Source organism: Corvus hawaiiensis, chromosome 1 (assembly GCF_020740725.1).
Source record: "Corvus hawaiiensis isolate bCorHaw1 chromosome 1, bCorHaw1.pri.cur, whole genome shotgun sequence".
Classification (NCBI taxonomy): domain Eukaryota; kingdom Metazoa; phylum Chordata; class Aves; order Passeriformes; family Corvidae; genus Corvus; species Corvus hawaiiensis.
The window spans coordinates 82,927,621-82,946,849 of record NC_063213.1 but is presented as its reverse complement, the minus strand read 5'-3'; the positions used below and the strand labels follow the sequence as shown (position 1 = coordinate 82,946,849).

The following is a 19,229-nucleotide window of genomic DNA, read 5'->3' as shown; positions in this document are numbered from 1 at the left end:
TAATACATACCAAGACAAATATTTACAATCTTGTCAAGATGATGCACTTTGGCTCAATTCATGCATCCTTTGTAGCCTCATTCTCCTTTTGTACAGGACAACAAAGGAGGTAAGAGACATGACAAAATGTTGAGAATCAAAGAAAGGCTAAGCTGGACCAACCAACACAAAAAACATGGAGCAAATCAAGTCCTTGGGTATTTCAAAGCAGCATTAAGCAGCCCATGCAACATCCTTCTCCATCCTTGCTGTAAAAAAACTGTTAAAAAAATTCCTTGGACCTACTCAGCAATTACTGTTCCCACAGACTGCTGGCTCCCTTGGTGGCAAGGCAGGGCCATCGGGCAGCAGAGCAGCACTCCCTCCTGGGACAAGGCAAGGTCTCTGCCCCACCATGCTGGCTGCAGAGGGAAGGCAGGGCAGAGGCAAGGACATGGTGGCTAGTGCAGCTTTCCAGAAGCCGCTCCACAACACCAGACCTTTGTCTACCAGGTCAGTGAGATGGAAGTTTGAAGAAGTCAGGCCTTTCCTATAGGGAAGGAGCCCCCAGGGAGAAGGGGAAAATGACATAAGAACCTGGCTCTGAGAACCTGGACTGCCCTGCTTCACTTGAGCAAAGCAAATGAGAAGAGGAGGAGGAGGGAGATCAGAGCCATTTAAATACCCCAAGAAACAAAACTAGCAACCTCTCCTCCCTGCAAAAAAAACAAACCCAAACTAAGAGTACAATCAGTTTTGTATGGGCTGTTCCTGCCTGGGGCAGAAAGAAAATGGGGAATTGGCTTCTCCCTCTCTACTTCTCCTTTAGGTCATGAATAGAGACATGCTCCTCACCACAGACACCTCATCAGACAGAACAAGGAGGCAGCTTATGAGAAAGCCACCAGCTCAGTGACAAAAGAAGGACCAGGTTTTCTTGTACACCTTCTCCTTGGACACTGCTTAAACTCTAGGACAGCAAAAGCCCAGGCCAAGTGCAGCAGGCATGAAGCAGCAAACACTGCCACTGCCACCTGGGTCCTCTTCCCATCCCTGCAGCAGTATCTAGTCCATGAAGAAAGACTGGACTCCAGAAGCAAACACTACTTCTACCCTACTAAAGCAAGACATGCTTTTACAGGAGAAAGGCGACATTACTAGGAGCAGCACTTGAGATAAGGCATCCCTTGGTGCAGACTCTTCCTTCAGCAAATGAAGCATGAGGCAGGAGTGGGGTGGAAGGCAGAGAAGAGGACATGATCATCTGTCCAGATACACAATGGCAATTCTCACCTTGGGCAGTTTTTCCTGAGCCACATCACAGGACAATGAAATATTGTGTTTTTCCCTGCCATGAGCAAATAGCCACGAGCAACAGATAACTCTTTCCTTTGAAAAGCAGCTGCCTTGGCTGTTCACAGCTCTCCTGTCAGCATTCTCCCTCCACACAGAAAGCCAGCTTGCAAATAGGCGTGTTTCTGTTTTGCACCTGCCATCACAAATTCCACAGGCCTCTTCTCTTGGATCGGTAGTCTCTGCCATGGTGCCCAGGAAGTGGTGCAGCCTGTGGCAGCACAGCTTTTGATAACAGACAGTTTCAGAGGTGCTGGTGCACTGGTAGAACCACCTAAGCATCAGTGGGAGGAATCTCAGGGAATTGCCTGAAGGAATGGAGGCCATCAGAGAAGCCTGAGGGCAGCCTGGCAACTGCCTGCATGCACAGGACATCAGGCAGCTTTGAAGGAAGCACAAGAAGTGCTGCAGGAGTGCACCTGCCATAAACACCTTCCCTGATAGGTAACCCATTGCAAGAGCATGCCTCATAAGCCCTTCAAATCCATCCCTAAGCGACTCTTCAGAGAAAATACAAACTTTTACTGCCTACCCTACTACTGTCCAGCCTCCTTTCAATAAATCCTTCCTTTCAGGCCTCTCTTGAATTTCAGCAGTATCAATCACAGACACTACTCCTCATTCTCCTAATGCTCTCAGAAGGGTCTTTGCAGCACCTTGCATGCCCTGTCCTCATCAAGGAGGCAGCTCAGCTCTGTGCGCCCAGCACTCCAACGAGCGCCAAGTGGTCGCGTAACCACATAAAGCTGCTGGACTTTGAATTCCATTCAAGTATGACTGAATTGCATCACTCTGCCTTCCCCGTGGTGACCTTCAGGGGACTGAGACAGAGACCATTCCCAGCTTGTGCATCCCAAGAGCATCCCTAAGCTTTCATCATGGCTGCCAGGGTTCCCCTGACGCCAGTGAGATGCACACATCCTTCACAGAGCTGAGGAGGGCAGGTTCACTCCTCCGGTGCAATTGCTGGTTCATCCTTGTCACTTGTGCACGGTTGGGGTCAAAAATATTCGCCTGCAGCCCCTGAAACCAATGAGCACTCTTAAATCATAAGTACTCTGCAGGTTTTAAGATCTGAATGTTCACAGTTCACCAGCTGCACCAGTGCTCTTATGCAGCAACACTTATCTGATAAGTCTCTGTTTGCAGAGAGTTCAGAACAAGCACAGCTCTCCAATTTCTCATCACTCCCTCCCAGACCACTGGGGACAGTACTCTTCCAAGGCTTTTACAAACTTTATCTGGAAATTACATCCTTTTTACAGAAGAGGGCTCATCTGTTTCTCTGAGGGACCACAATAGAAGCATGTGATGACAACTGTTCACTGAGATTCCACAGCTGCCAAAGCAGTGCTCCTGAGCTGCAGGTCAGCTCCGATAGCCCAGAACCAGAGCAGTGAGGATGCTTTGTCCTCAAGGCAGCTACAGAAATCCCAGGCTTGCAAAATAGTGTGATTTTGCCTGTTTTGCCTGGTTTCATGTTTGATGTGGATTAAATGTCAAAAACTATAGACTAAACCTCTAATCCGAAATTCTACTTCTGCAAATAAGCAAACAATCACTGATTCTGTGTGCCACTCTGGCTGAAAGGCAACCCTTCCTCCCTCTTAACTAACAGCCCTCTTCAAATTCCACCAGTGTTCATGTAAACATCCCATCAAATAAGCTTATCTCTACTATATGAATAATTCAAGACCTTTAGGTTTATGAGGAAAATAAGTAACCAACCTGCTTGAACAAAAATTATTAGTGTTATTTAGCTGGGTTACAAACACAAGCTGTAAGTTGCTATTCAGGAAATAAATTAATTTGCTTCTTGTATTGTGTCTGAGTACTCCCTCCAAGCATATCCTTTCAGGATTCCCATTTCAAAAGTAGAATTCCACACTTACTGCTACTTTCAGTGCAAAAGTTTGGGCTGGTACTTCTTATATATGAGAGAAGGCATTACCCTTTGAAGACCAAAAGGGATTGTTAAGTAAAAGCTTAACAAGCAAAAGAGGTTTTACAGCTACTGCTGTCAAACTTGAAACATTATTTTTAGGTTAGACAGCATGACAGTAACACACCCAGTTATGATTTACACCACAGGTACAGGCTGGCAGGAGAATGGATCAAGACTAGACCTGGGGAGACGAACTTGGGAGTGTTTGTGGATGAAAAGCTCAACATGACCTGGCAATGTGTGCTTGGAGCCCAGAAATCCAAACATGTCCTGGGCTGTATCCAAAGCAGAGTGGCCAGCAGGGCGAGAGAGGGGATTCTGCCCCTCTGCTCTGCTCTGGTGAGACCCCACCTGCAGTGCTGCATCCAGCTCTGGGGTCCCAGCACAGGAAGGACAGGGACCTGTTGGAGCAAGTCCAGAGGAGGCCACCAAGATGATAAGAGGGCTGGAGCACCTCCCCTGTGAGGACAGGCTGAGAGAGTTGGGGCTGTTCAGCCTGGAGAAGAGAAGGCTCCAGGGAGAACTTAGAGCCTCCTTCAGTACCTAAAGAGGGCCTACAAGAGCTGGAGAGTGACTTTTCACAAGAGCATTAAGTGATAGGTCAAGGGGGAATGGACTTAAACTACAGAGGGATAGGTTTAAATAAGATATTAGGAAAAAGTTCTTTACTGTGAACATAGTGAGGCACTGGAACAGGTTGCCCAGAGGACCTGTGGACTCCCCATCCCTGGAAGTGCTCAAGACCAGGCGGGATGGGGCTCTGAGTAACCCGGTCTAGTGAAAGGTTTCCTGCCAGTGACAGGGAAGATGGAATGTGATAATCTTTAAAGTCTCTTCCTACACAAACCATTCTGTGATTCTATGAAGAATTCATCCTGCCCCTATCTAAAGCTATTAATGGAGATGTTCAGACATGTTTTGTACCTTTTGCAGTATGTACTGCAGAACTATCATCATGCATTTCTTTTTCAAGTGAAATACAAATACAAAAACTATAAACCAAAACATCACCCAAAAACCAGTGAGTATATAGAACAAACTTAATTTAGTTTACCCCATAGGGAAATTTTAGTTTATTGAATTTTGCTTACTGAAGGTTCATTCACCTAGAAGATGAAAAACTCGTGAGAGGGCTTTATTCTTAGTTGTGTAAACATTTTTGAATGTAGTAGGTATTTAAGGGCTCACAAAAGAGAAAGAGGTGATGTCTACATTAAGTAACTATTCTTGGTTACTTTTCCAAAATTAGTGAAATTTTCAAATTCAGGAATAATATTCTTTAAAATCAAACAAACAAACCCCCAAAAACCCAAACCAAAACCAAAAAAAACCAAACAAAACAAACCAACCAACCAAACAAAAACCCAACACCAAAAAGCCATTAAAAAATCTCCCAAAAGCCCACAAAGTACAACAAAACTAAAAGAAAACCCAACCAACAAAAAAAACCCCCATAAAAATCTAAAAAATTTAAATGGTTTGCAAGTATAATTAACTTAATTTTTAGTTCCAATGGGCAGTGTTAGCTGCAGAGAAAAAAAAATCCAGGTTTTGGATAACATCCTTAGACTAAGTTTGCCTTCCTTGTCTTTATGTCAGATGTGGAAAAGCATGCAACATCTTCGTGAATAAAGCTATTTTTGTGATAGACAAAGGGTGTGAACTATGGTCTACAAAGGAGTGCAGTGAAGTCTTAAAGCTCCCCACTCTGCCATAACTCATGCACACAGAATATACAGGCCATGAAGCCTTGGCACATATCTTCATGGAGTACACAGTTATCTACATCCCTCATATCTTACACCAAATAGCAATCTAGTCCTAAAATTAAAAAAAACCCCCACAAACAAAAATGTTGGGGTTCCTCCCCTCTGCCATGGGGTCCTGGGAGAGGGGACCCTGGGGTAGAGGCATGGCCTAGGCACAGGGTCTCCCTGCTCCCTGGTCACATGTACCCTAATCCTGTTCCCCTTTGGTTGTTTCGTGTTCCCCTGTGTGGGGAGGACCCTGATTGTCCCGCGATTACTCAGTTCTTCGGCAGTGCCTCGGCCATGTGGCTGGAGAATAAAGATCTCTGAAACTTCTATCAAGAATCTCTCCCTGTTTCTTTCCACGGGCCTCGCTGTCTATTGCAGGCTGCAGGAGACCCCACTGCAACACAAAAAAACCAACCAACCAAAAAAAACACTTAAGAAAACCCAGTAAAGGAGAAAAAATATGTGCAAACTTCACTTGAACTCCTTTCCCTCCTTTCTGTTAATTTGAAATAAATTGTATGGTCTCCCTCAGAAAGGATACGTTCCTATTGGTATTTGTGCCAGAGGCAGGAGACTGAAAGCTGATCCAATCCAGATCAAAATTCCCTCTGAGTGCTGACAGCTCTTCAGCCCGGCTGTGTGAAAGGCTGACAGCATCTGCAGCTGACAGCTACCAAGAGAGCAACAGAGTGATTGGCCTGGCACACATCCATCCGCTTTCATCTCCCCTGACCCTGATAATAGGGGTGCAAGGGGGAAGGCAAGGGAGGATCAACCCAACACAAAGCTGGACTGACGGGGTCTTTCTTCAGAGTGAGCCTGCAGCAACATTCAAATCCATATCCCAAGCAGCAAAACAAAACTCACCTTCACAGGGCATGTTTCTTCTACCCACCTCATCATGGGTTTTTTAGTTTTTTCTCTTTCCTTCTGAAAACCCATCTTCATGTGTAACCAACTAACATCCCGTGTCTCAGTTTAATTCACTGTAATCGTTATCTGTGTTGACTAGGTTTCCTTCCTAAGAGAGGTGTTGTGAACAGTACAGTCACAAGACAGCCTGCCACTTCAGCACAGACAACCAATGGATATTTTGCAAGCAAAACAAGAAACCCTCTTCAAGGCATGCCAGAGAAAGAGAGCATCATATAGGCAATATGAGGTGGCCACATGTGGAACAGGAGGCTTTAAGTTCAATAGAAACAGTAGTTTCAATCACTACCACTGCTTTCACTGCTCACTGATGTAGGCAGAGGTTTTGTCCCCTTCATACAAAGAATACTAGTTTTTCTTCATATACATGTGTGACTCAACACAAAACATAGGACTATGGTAGTTTCTTTAACAGGAGGAAAATGGTGCAATGGTGCTCTTCAAAAAAGCATAAAGCTGTTAGAGGTATTTTGCTAGATAATTCTCTGGCTAAATTTCCTTTTAAAGATTTCCTCTAGTATTCTGAACACCCAAAACTTGCATAAGGCGGTAGGACACACGAAAACTGCCAGCTTTTCCCTTGGAGAAATGGGTTTTAAAAGAAGTTTAAAAAATAGTTTTAAAAGAAAGCACAGTATCTTGCTCTGAAAAGTGCACTTAACATTTCCCTGATGAAAATAGGAGTGATCTGAAAATGGACATAATCTTCCCTCTTTGATCAACAGAGTAAAGATGAAACACCAGAAATACTTACAATTCCTAAGGCAAGTTTCTTCTACATCTGCTTTAGGCTATTTTGGCTGTAGCATTTATATACTCCAATTATTTTGTGCATTAAATACCATAAATATCCCTGTTGATTTTTGATCTATTTGCGGGTTCCAACAAATTCCACAGCTGTATTTCATTTGGTTGAGAGGGCATTTTGCAGGTAAGACTTGTACACCAATGCATTTCAGGGATAATCATTATTATTTATAGATAAACCAGTGATGCTACCAGTTTTTTCCTATGTTATAGTTCAATTTTATGTCTGTGTACCTATACCAAAGCATACATCTGTGGGAGAGAGGAAGAACATTTACTTATGATTTACTTTGAAAGCAAGTGATCACTTTGCTTCATGTGGCAGGAACTCTGCAGTCCATTTGCAACACAAAAAATACCTTAGTAAAAAAAAAAAAAAATCCTAGCAATTTCTTCAGAGACAACAGATCTTTCTCCAAGACAATACACCAGATTAATAGAAGTCTTTTCTCTCTCCTCATTAGTAAGCTCCCTCCCCAAATTAGCTTAACCTACTGTACATGCAGCACAACATTAAGTATTTCTCCATTTTGTGCATGTATTTGGGGTTCTACTGATAGCTGCCATCTGCAAAAGGTATTTTATTTGACTGGCATGCACAGAATACATTTGGTTAAGCACATCAGAAAGAGAAGAAGAGTTAGTACCAGAGAGTAAGTTACATATCTCAAGAAGACAGTCATGCAGGTTACATCCACCTTACCTGTACTAGTGCGATATGTGCCTGTGTGGGCTGGTTGCAGAGGGTCCCCCTGACTCTGGCTGAGACTCCTCATAGGGGGCTTCTGATAAACTCTGTCTTCGTAAATAGGATCTATATGGTGTTCTGGAGACTGCAGTGCCCTTAACTCGGAGCCAAGGTGGCTGTGCTGGCTGCTGTAAGATGCCCGAGACCCAGCTGCAAACAGATTTAAAAGAGACATTTAAAAGAGAAAACAAGGGACAAATGCAGGATCTGACTATTAAAATTTTACTTGAAAGTAGCACTTAAACACAAAAAAAAATCCCCAAACAAAACTAAGTAGTAAGTGTTTTCAACATGCAAATACAAATAGCAAACAAGCGCAGCAACAGGTCCAGTTAATCACTTTAGCTGCATCATCCAGCTGCCTGTATCTACATCAAAATCTCATTTCTTCCAAGGAAACTACATATTTTGGCGAGATAGATATCATGATTATCATCTCTTCTTAAACAGAGACCAAAGAACCCACCTCCTCCTCTCAAAAAAAAAGAAAAAATACCCCACCCGCCTCCCCCAAAAATCCCAAACCCAAACTAAACCCAAACCAATCCCTCCTCCCCCCGCCAAAAACCCCAAACAAACAAAAAAAGGCAAAAGCTGTGCAACCCAGGAATGTCCTCAGCTAAACGGGTCCAAGACTGAGAGAGGTAGGAGGGTTGGGGAGAAAAGAGCAGCAGCAGACAGCACAAGTTTCACATGTTACACTCATATCTGAAGATCTACAAATGAAGTAAGCTGGAGTTGATGAATGGATGTAGTTTTACATGAAGGCTGATCTTTCAGTTGCTTCACTGAAGTGCAATAGAATGGTTGTGCCTGATCAACATTTTGTCTTCAACACTTCCCAAAAAATCAAGTTGCTAAGACTTTCTACAATTTAAATATCCTCTGAGGATGAATAAATTAAACACGCCTCCTGAAAAAACTATTTTTAAGGATATGGCTTATTTCTTTTTTTTCAGTAAATAACAAGATCAAACGGGATTTTATTAAAACATTTTCTTACTGTACTATTAAAAATAGTTTCTATTGGAACATTTGAAAAAAGAGATTTGTATACTTCCAGCTGTGATTGAAGTTGTCACTTCAATCCTTTTGCCACTTAGGTACTTCAGCTCTGAGGTCTGTTATCAAGATTGGCAAGGAGAGTCACGGGGATGGCATGCCAACATCACACATTTGGAAGGTAAGAATAAAGTAAGTAGGCAATAAATATGCAAGTAACACTTGGCAAATGTCACAAAGTAGTAACACACTACTTAAATGTTTAGAAAAGCAATCAAAGATACAAGTGTTACAGCCCCTGCTGCTTGTTCTGTGAGGCTGAAATCCTGGATGTAGGTGATGTTCCACTGGCTTAGCTTGTACTGCTCAGACCACGGGTGTAGCCATTCCTGCTGAAAGCCTCTGCCATAATCATTGTGTTGGCAGTGGTTTTGCTGCATAACCAGACACTAAATACTTTTAAAATGCAAGGCACAGACATGAAGTAAGGTGAGATAGCAACATAGGATAGAAATGAGAAATATACACAGATACAACATTACTTAAACTTTAATACAAATTATCTGGAGAAAAGAGTAATTTATTCCTTTTCCTTCTTCTAATCAGCTTGTGCCATAGTGTTTTCTTCTGAATTTTTCAATATTCATGCATGTTTTCAGTGGAATGCCCTATTTGCATATTTTTCCCTTCAAACATTTTTCAGGCTGACTTGCCATTAGCACACTGCTGAAAGTAATTCTGTTGCTCCCCTTACTAGAAAGTCTGCCAAGAATCCCGAAGACATATTTTATCTCTAACTACAGCAATTATCCAGAAAGTTGATATTACTATTACAGAATTAAATTCTTCATGGTCTACATTTTCAAAATGCTCTTTAGTCCTGCACTCTTGAGACTGATTCTCAGAATAGCTGAACTACTCCCATCAAGGTCTAGTATCCTTCAGAGTGGCCTGAAAAACAGCCTGTTGTGATTATGTCCAAATTTCACTGCATACTTGGTTCAATTTGTATTCAGAAGAAAAAAAAAACAGAAAAAATGAGAAGATTTCAGACATTCAACAGAGAATCAACAAACCAGGCTTGCTACAGAATAAAGAATTACAACCCATTCCAGCAGCACGACAATTCTTTTGCCCACATACGAGTTAACAGTGCTTTTTGAACAATAGATTTTCTTCCTAATCCAGCTTCCTGTAAACCAAAAGATTTTTCCCATTGAACTCAGTAGCAGTATAACCCAGATATCAACATGTTTTCAAACTGTTATGGTAATCTTCTGGTGAGGTGGGCTTAATTTAATCTCCTTCATACTCTACCAATATTTCTGCATCTGCAAGTGCTGATACTAGTGTAAATAGAAGCTTAATATTAGTTTATTATGCTAATATTAAACAGAGATTTATTTGCAAACTACGCATATAAATAAGAGTCTAACACTACTGTACTAAACAGTAAGCACATGTATAACCAGAGAAACTTCTTGACTAAAACACATAACCAAGCTGATTTGACCGAAAACAGTTAAGTGGCAATCTAAAAACAATTTGAAGGTATCTGAGTAGCAACATTATGACTGAACATCCCCCCAAAAGTTCAAGAGTTAAAACACTGTGAGGTTAAAATCCTCTAACCTTTCAAGGAAATGAAGATTTCAACAGGTAACTAAAATATTTTCATTTTAGAAACAAAACCACTCTCAAATCTCAGAAATTGAGGCCATTTTTAAAGCATATCTCTTAAACACCTTTAGCTTCAAGCAAAAATGATACTTTTCTACATGCAATTTAACTACACTATTTCCAAATTATCAGATATCAATATTTAAACACAAAATACTACCAGCCTTTAAGGTTCTTAAATCTAGTTTAAAAGACAATAAATCAGAAGATTTATAGAAAGATGTAACCCCATCATAACTTTGAATGTTTCTATTAAGTTGGTATAAAAAAATAGAACAGCAAGTTGATTTAAGTTAAAATTTTTTTTCAGTTGCTCTTAGAAGTTTTTCTATGTATTAATTTATTCAAGTCTCAACTGAGGAGCAACAGGTTTTTATTGCATATTTTATTTAAATATTAAAATCAACAATCAACTAGTAGTTGTTATACCAAGAGTTATATCCAGGAAAGGTCACACAGATAACTTATGGATTTCAGACAACTGAATCCCATCTCATCTACACACTCAGCCCTCCATCATAGTCTGCTGCTTTGGAAGGCACTGGAGAGACAGTTGAGATAATTGATCAAAACAAAGACTGTGAGTTCAAAGAACTGATGTCACTGAGAAGGAGAGAGGTGTAACAGGCCTCCTGCCAGTATCCTGGCTTAGCAGCAAACAGCTACATCCTTTCCTAGTCCAAGCTGCAAGCTGATCTGTATCACTGCCTTCAAAAATACTTGCATTAAGGCTGTCTGAAGCTCACAGAGGCTGGAAAAGCAACAAGGTCAGAATGGAAAAACAGCAACCAATGTACTACTAAGAAGCAAAAAAACATAAGATTACCAAGGCCCACCGAGCACTCTCGCATTAAGGAGGCTCAGCAGCCTCAGAAGTGGTTTCCCTAAACTTAGAGGGATCATGAATGCATGGTTTACCCTGAACTGCACCTGTCCAAACCCTGTTCTTAACCAGCTGCCATCCCTTCACCCCGCTAATAGCACTGCCCCTCTCTGGGTTGCCTGAAATCAAAGCAGTGATGTGAATCAAGGCCACACACCTTTCTCCTACATACTCTGAAAATGGACTCAGTTCCATTCCCTGGCCAGTCCACCCTGACAGCAATGCTATTTTTCCTTCAGAGAAGTATCAGGCCTCAAGCCCGTTCACAGACAGGTCTATGCTCAAGTTCAAAGAAAACTCATTATTAAACTTTCAGTCCTGCAAGTCGTTATTTACAGATGATGTATCCAGCACTTGAGAATATCCAGAACTCTCATGATCATGGTGGTGAAGAAGTGGGGTAGTAGAATAATCAAAAAAAAAAAACCCAAAAAAACAAACCAAACCAATCCAAAACCACTGAGAAGAAAAAAACCATTATTCAGGGGTTCAAGAAACCATCAATTAATTAATTAATTACTCCAACAGTCCAACCTTGTTTAATGAAAAACTGAAATTATTTGATTGCATTGCCAGAGATGCATCACACCAGAAGGTATATAATTATACAGCTCTAAAAAAGCTGTGAGAGGGCACCAAATAAGGAAAAAAAAATTGTTAAATATACTTTTTTGAACAGAAACTGATTAAGCACAAAAGCATACAGTAAGGAGAGTCTTGTCTGTCTTCTGAAGGCTCCAAGACTGAAAGCTGAAAGCAAGTGGAATGCCCATTCTTCTGCATCACTGTGGAACTTTTAGAAGCAGTCTGAGGTCAGGTTCACCTGAGTCCCCAGACAGGTGAACTGGATTAGGGTAACAATGATAACCTAGAATCCTCCGGATGAAAACACACATTCCTACATGTGGTATTTCCTCTCTTCCCACATTCAAGAGGGGCAATAGAAAGAACACGTGAAAAGTGCAGTCCTACCAAATTGGAACAAAAAGTCGATCTCCACTCTTTACACTTGAAAAATGCCCACCCTACTAGCTAAATTTCTTCATGTTACTTAGACGTGTTCTTCAGTAGTATAGGGAAACAATTGTTTCCTAGGAAAATGCTCTTTTTTGACAGTCTCACTTTCCACAGGAAGAAAGATACTGTAATCAGAGAAGCATAACATGAGAGAAATATATAAAATAATCCCTAATTGCTCTTCAGAGCTGGTGCAGGCTGTTAAGAGAATAAATACAACAGACATGTTTGAGTGACACTGCTAATCTGACAGTTTATGTCAATAAAGTAAACCAATATATTGGCAGCATTTGCCATTTCAAGAAACTAAAGACATTAAGACTACTGAAAAAAATGGATCACGGGCCTTTGCGTATGCTTTCATACATCTTGAACAGTTTTTATTTGTGCCCCTTGTGAAAGCCTTTATAAACTGTCATCCTGCCTTGCTGCAGCCTTAAGAAGCCCTACAAAATCATGATACTCTCTAAACATCTCTAATAGCAAGAGCATACAGTACTGTCCTCCTCTCCAGGATTTAAGAGCTCCTTGGAAACATGAAATACACAAGTGATCATCTCCATGTTAAAAAAAAAAAAACATTCAGATTTAACCAGATAAACCATTCAGCCCTCATTCAGAAATCCTCCATCATTAAATACATTGATCAAGAGTCCTGTCAAGCAATTTCCTTATGTATATGATGGAGGAACATCATTAGGGAAACATGAGCTGATGTTCAAGGACCATTCTATTACTCCTCCTCAGTTACATGTTAACAACTTCCTTAAATTTAATTAATTTAACTTTGTTGAAACCCCTCACCTTTCAACACACAGCAGATCTCAGGCTACTTCAGGCTCTTAAGTATCAAAATCAGACTAAACACACTACAACACCTCACACTTAGAAGATCCATCTTTCTAACAAGGAGGATTAAAGATCCACAACTGGCGGTATCAGTTTTTAATTTTAAATATAATGACAACATTGCTTAGACTACAAGTTTATTTTAAAAAAACAAACAATCAAACCAACCCCAGACATTGGTAAAATTGCAGTAAGCTCATCATTGAGATAAGAGACTGCAGGCACAGAATCTAAAAGAGAATCACAGGAATTCTGTGGCTTTGGTATGGTGCATGCTTTTCAAAGGACTGAAAGAAGTTTTTGATTGAAAAAGTACATAATGGCTGAAAACCCTTTTTGACATAAATTTCTCTTAGATGCTTGTCCTGAAATGCTACTCTCCTTATTAAAGAAAAAAAAAAATATATATATACAGTAGATCAGGTCATAGCTTCACTGCAATTCTGAAAAGCAACATGTGAGAAAGAGCATATGAATAGTGGGATTTTTAGTCTGAACTCATATGTAGTGAAACCTGTTTTACAGATACTAACCTGTTTTAATTTACATAGTAAAGAAATTGATGGGAACACAAGTGCAGACTTAGAAGTGAACAGGAGGAGTAGAGTCAAATGTTCACAGCTCACGTTTTGACCTGACTTTGTTTAGTGCCAGAAATTTATGCAGAAACATGTCCAAAATGCCTGCCTGAATGTAAGCATCTTCTAGTCATAACATTGGAAAAGGAAAATATTATCTACAAGTAATACGACCATAAATAAAACTAATAAAACTCAGATAAGGGGAATGTAACAGCACTGTGTGATGAAAAGTACTGTACCAAAGAGAAAAAAACACTTCTAACCCAACTACTGAAAGTGAGTACAAATTGTTAAGACATGACAGATGGTTAAATTAGCCAGTAAGACATGACAGGCCATATGGCAGTACCAGCTAATGCACACCTTGGTACATCAGCTTGGGCAGGGCCCCTAGCACACCAGAGACCTGAAGTCACTAGAGCCAGGATGCAGTCTGTAGTAAATTCTTTTTAACTGGGTTTAGGGTTTTTTTAAACACAGGATTCTCACCTGTTTAGATTTTACATACACACAAACACAAATGTATAAAGTTTTTCTTTCCTGAAATACTGGAGTTAAAGATTAACTAATGAATGCTCAGAATTAGAACTCATTTCTATCTTTACACTTTTTCAATTCTCATGACATCATTCTCTCTATGACTCAGGATTATTTGTACAGATAAAGAAAGAAATAATGCCCTCAGCAAACTGACTAATACATGATGTCTTTCAACTGGTATCAAACTCTAGGTGTCTGAAAAAAACCCCATGGATACGCTACTTCGGCATCCTCAGCCCACACTGTAGGAGCTCACCACCAAACAACAAGTCTGTGCCCCAATATTCAAGTCCCCAGAACTGAAAGAACAGCCCTGCCTCACCTGTCAGTACCTTAGACTGCTTTTCCTCAGGTTTTCTACTTAAAAGATTAAAGTGCAATACAATGAATGGTCTGGAGTGTTTCTTGCAAACTCTCACTGCACTGTCAAACCTATTAGCAGTGTCACCGTCAGGATACTGCCATGTTCAGCTCACACTGTGGAATTTACCAGACATAACTTGTCCATTAACCAGATTAAGTATCTTAGGAAAGTCTCCTCAAAACAGATTGGCTTTGGCTGCTTAAGGGACACCGCAAAACCAGCATCTGAACTAGGGCCAGCATTTTTCACATCAGTGCTAAAAATACAGGAAAGAAGGAGGAAAAAAAGGGATTATACTTTTGTAAGGGTAATAAACAGGCCCCAAAATAACTTCAAAAATCATTCAATAAAGCTTACATCTTGTAAGAAGTACCTACATAATTTTTATCCTATTTAAACTATTTTTTAACCAAATACTGGCATACATTACATTTCTAAGCATATTTAAAAGAAAAATAAAGGTAAAAATATTTTTTAAGTTGTCTATGATTTTAGTCATGCAGTATGACTTCACTGCAAAGCATTGTATCAGTTACTATAATTCTAAAAATCTAGGGAAAACAGAAAAATCACACCATTAATTTGTACCTCCTCCCAAGCATTTTCTTCTTTCTGCTACTGCCCTCGTTTTGTTGAAAAGCATTCACCTGCTTAAAACAGTCTATCAAAAATAAATTGCTAGCAGAAAAGGAAAGTTTGACTGGGAGCAAAGATATAAGAGGCAAAGACAGCCAGGAAGAAACAGCAGATTAAATGTGACAGACAAGTTCAGGGAGATAATTCCTATTTCCTTTCTGATCTAGGGTACTGTCAGTGAAGAAAAAATGTAAAACAGAAACTGCCCCAAACCAACCACTACTATACATCAACAACTTGCCTTCAGCAGGGAAGGAAATGATAAGATTTCTTTTTTTATACCATTTAGTAAATGATCATATTGGGTGTTACTCTGTGTTTGTTTGGGTTTTTTTCACTCTCATCTCTTAAGGTCTACCTCTTCCATGCCCCCCAACCCTGCCAATTTTACAAAAAAAGGGAAAAGAAGACCCATGACCAAATGGGAGCAGATACTGCTATCTGGTGATACAAATCACTGCTCCTAACTTTCTTACTCACTAGCCACTTTGACTGAGGGCTGAGTGCCTCAGCAATAGCATGATGTTACTAAGCAACACTGCCAAGCAGCCCTGCATAAGCTGTTTGGATAGTTCACCACAGCTTCACGATGATTGAAAACAATATTAGGCCTTTGTAGCAGCAGAGATCCTTGAAGTTTTGCTAATATTGATGCTAGAAAAGATAAAAAATTATTATTTCCAATTTTGAGCTCTAAAAGTTTGTGTTGCACCATGAGCTCTATGCTGATGCAGAGGCTGTGGCAATGCATTCAACTCAGCAAGTAAAGGAATGAAATACTAGTGTACTTGATGAGACATGCCCCAAAAGTAAATATCCAGAAAAAAAACCCTCTATGGGATAGCCTGTGAAACCCCACAGTGAGTGCTTCACTGACAAGGACTGCAAACCAAAGGGAAGTAAGAGCACATCCTTAATTCCCTGAAGCTTTCTTCTTTCACAAGGCCGTACCTAAGCAAACTTGGAGACCCAATTTCTGCTAGTTAAGCAGCAGTATAGGCTAAACATCCAAAACCCCAAAGGTCTTTGTAGGGCTAGAGACCACTTCCAGCAGCATGAGTGATTTGCTAAAAAGTGCTGCTGCCTCCAGCAAAACAAATCAGGCACTATTGCACTAGTGCCTGCTGGAGAAAATTTAACTTTCTGATCGTGTTTAACACAGTGGAAAAGCACAGCAGCTAAAAAACCCAGCAACTCTCAAGCCTTACACCAAACTGAGCATCAGCTCAGTCAACCTTAAACGGAGTAAGTTCTCACAGCAGCTCTGGTGCAGGGGGAGGGGGAAAACCTTTCCACATCAACTCCTCCCTGCACAGAGAACAGAAAGAACACCTAGAGCTTAAATCCAACTAGAAGTGAGATTCTCAAGATTTTCACCGAGAATTTGTTAAGGAAAGTGCTTTTTGGGCCAGTGGTTCCCAAAGGGAAAAACAGTCACTGGGACACTATGGGCAAGGTAACACCAAAAAACAAAAGTCAGTTGGGTAATGAAATGTTAAGTCTGCCCAACTACAGTATTCCTCAATTGGCTTTTCCTGGGCAACCTGCATTCTTTATCTAATTGTGCTGTTGTTCCTAGAAGCTCACAGTTCCAAGAGGTGGTTTTCCTGCTAATAGGAAGAGGCAAACATAGTTCCAATGAATCCAGATCATACATACACTTTTTAAAAAGTATTAACTTATTATGAATATTGTTCTTGTTTTGCAAACCTATGTTCCAGTTTCTGATAGACACAGCTGAAATCTAAGACACCGTATCTGAGGTTTGCTCACAGAAAAGCATTGGCAACTTATCTTTCGTAATTCCTTTTACAAGAAGATTGCACATTATTAGATGCGTGAACAATATTAACTTTTGAAAATTTTTGAAAAACTTTTGAAAAACCTGGCTTTCACTAAGAGAATAGAGAAAAGCATCAGGTAGTATTTGTTCTTTTACATAAAGTCATCTTTGATAGAATATTAAACACTTTCTCCTTTCAGAGGCTTTCTCCTCCTCAGTGAGCATTTGCTTGCAGTCCCTGGTTTCTAGACTTCCCCAAAAACATGAGGTATAAGTATGCGACATTCCAGGAGAAAAAAATGGAGCTCATTATCTTTGTCTTTTTCTCAGTGCCAAATTCAAGAAAGGGGAGGTATCTCGGGATATTCTGTAACACACTCTATTACTCATCAAGTTTTCATTATCCATTTGAGACTCACTGCATTTAAAATACAGGAGTTAAAACATGGACATTTTATTAAAGGTATACATAATCAATTTGAATACAATCTAGCTAAAGAATTTAGTTAGGCCTGTAAAGAAGTCTAGACCAACAATTACCCACTTTTACAATTACGCTCAAAAGATTATTCAAGCTGCTTTTAGGTTGTTTCCATTACATACACATTGAGACCTCTGCTAGAACACTTAAAATAATCTCCTATTACTAGAATAATTATAATCTAAAGCAATTCTAACAGGGATGCCCTAAATAAAAGAAATGGTGAATGCAGAGACAAAGAAAAGGAATACTGTTAAAACCATGACATGAGTAGCTTAAGGACTTTAAGTTATGCTGCAATAATCATTGTATCCCATGAAAAAAAGTTTTCTCCTTTAGTTCATTATTCTTACTAATATAGCAATCACTCAATAGCATGCATTTAGCATCCAACTCCCAAAAACTCAGAAAAATACCAATGTAAACCCTTCCACAATAAGCAACAAGCAAAGGAGGAAATGGATGGCTACAGATTCTTTCCAGCAGGAACTTACTTAAAAAAGAGTGACAACAGAGAAGAAAAGAAACAAAACCAGCAAAACAGACTTTGCAATTAACCTCACAAATTCAGATTATTGATGAAAAGCATGGCCAGAAAAGGACCTCAGGCTGAAAGAGTCCTGTCACTCCAGCAGAGAATCCATGCTAAACTGAAATGGCCACGACAAATGCTGCAGGAGACAAATGGTGAAAGAAGGTCACTGGCAAAAGGAAAGCAGATCTAAGACAAGGAACATAAGAAATGTATTCACAGCAGTTTGCAACAAACTACTGGAAGTGTTCAGCTTCAAGAATGGCTTTAACAGTAATTTCAATTAGAAGAATGAGATGGTGTAGTCCAAAGGTGACAAGCACTTGAGGCATTCTGAACTCTCACACAATTAGTTTCTGGTTATTCATAAATGCAAATTGATCCATTTGCATGTCAAATGGCTGCCCTGCCTGTGAAGCCAACACTTCCATGGCCATATGGCTGGCTGAAGACATGTGCATCAAGTTTTGCCTGATTCTACAAAAGCAGTCCAAAATGTACTGCAGACTGAAAAAAGCAGTGATGTGCAATCCATCACAATCTTGATAAACTTCAGAGAAAAAGAGCTTTTCAGCTAAAACAGTTAATTCCTGAATTCCTGGATTCACGAGATAGGATCTTAAGCATGGCAGAACATGAACTAGATCACTTTGGAGGAGACTGCTCAGTTGTGTTCAGCATTAGCTTCAGATTCTTGCCAAAGGCATCTCAAGATGCAACACAGACAATGATGACATGAGCGATACAGGAACTGTAACTTCAGACAGGAAGGAATGTAAAATTTCTATGAGTAAACCTTGAAAACTTTGAAGTTTGGTCAGAGACCAGACAAAGTGCAATCATGGCTGGGGGGGGGGGTCACTGTATGCACTAGGGCTACTGGGTTCAAACCTTTTGAGGGAAAACGGAGGAGCACTAGCTCACAAAGATGCTCCAGTCAAACAAATCATGGTTGGTTAGTCAAAGCCCTAAAATCAAAGGCTGATGGTGAAAAGCCACTCAGAAGATGCCTTTAGCTCTCACTCCCTCCTTGGTCTGATGAATCATAAAAATATAGAAAGGCTTGGGTTGGAAGGAACCTTAAAAATCATCTAGTTCCAAATTCCCCCCCACCATGGGCAGGGATGCACTATCCTAAAAGCTGCCAGGGACTCAACTAATCTTGTCTTTTTTCATAGAATGGCAAATCCTTCATCAAATTATTTATTCTTACCAGCATTCAGCACTCTTAATGAATAACCTCCATTTACTACGTGCAGCTATGTAATCTAGCAGCCTTTCCTCCATTGAGAAATGCAGGAAACACACTAAGTCAGGTCTGTGTACAACAAGCTTCATTTCTTGATAATCCATGCAGGA

At 40.3% G+C, this 19,229-nt stretch overlaps 1 protein-coding gene across 11 annotated transcripts in view; it reads right to left on the bottom strand.

Moving 5' to 3' along the window:
* The window catches only part of CTNND2 (catenin delta 2), a 669,045-nt gene that overhangs the window by 255,604 nt on the left and 394,212 nt on the right, over positions 1 to 19,229 (bottom strand). For all 11 annotated transcript variants that reach the window (XR_007205226.1, XM_048311841.1, XM_048311789.1 and 8 more), the window contains one exon: positions 7,478 to 7,672. Coding sequence is in view for 10 of the 11 variants with exons in the window: in XM_048311841.1 (XP_048167798.1) it covers positions 7,478 to 7,672 (195 nt within the window). In the remaining variant the exon portion in view is untranslated. The remainder of the gene's footprint in view (positions 1 to 7,477; positions 7,673 to 19,229) is intronic.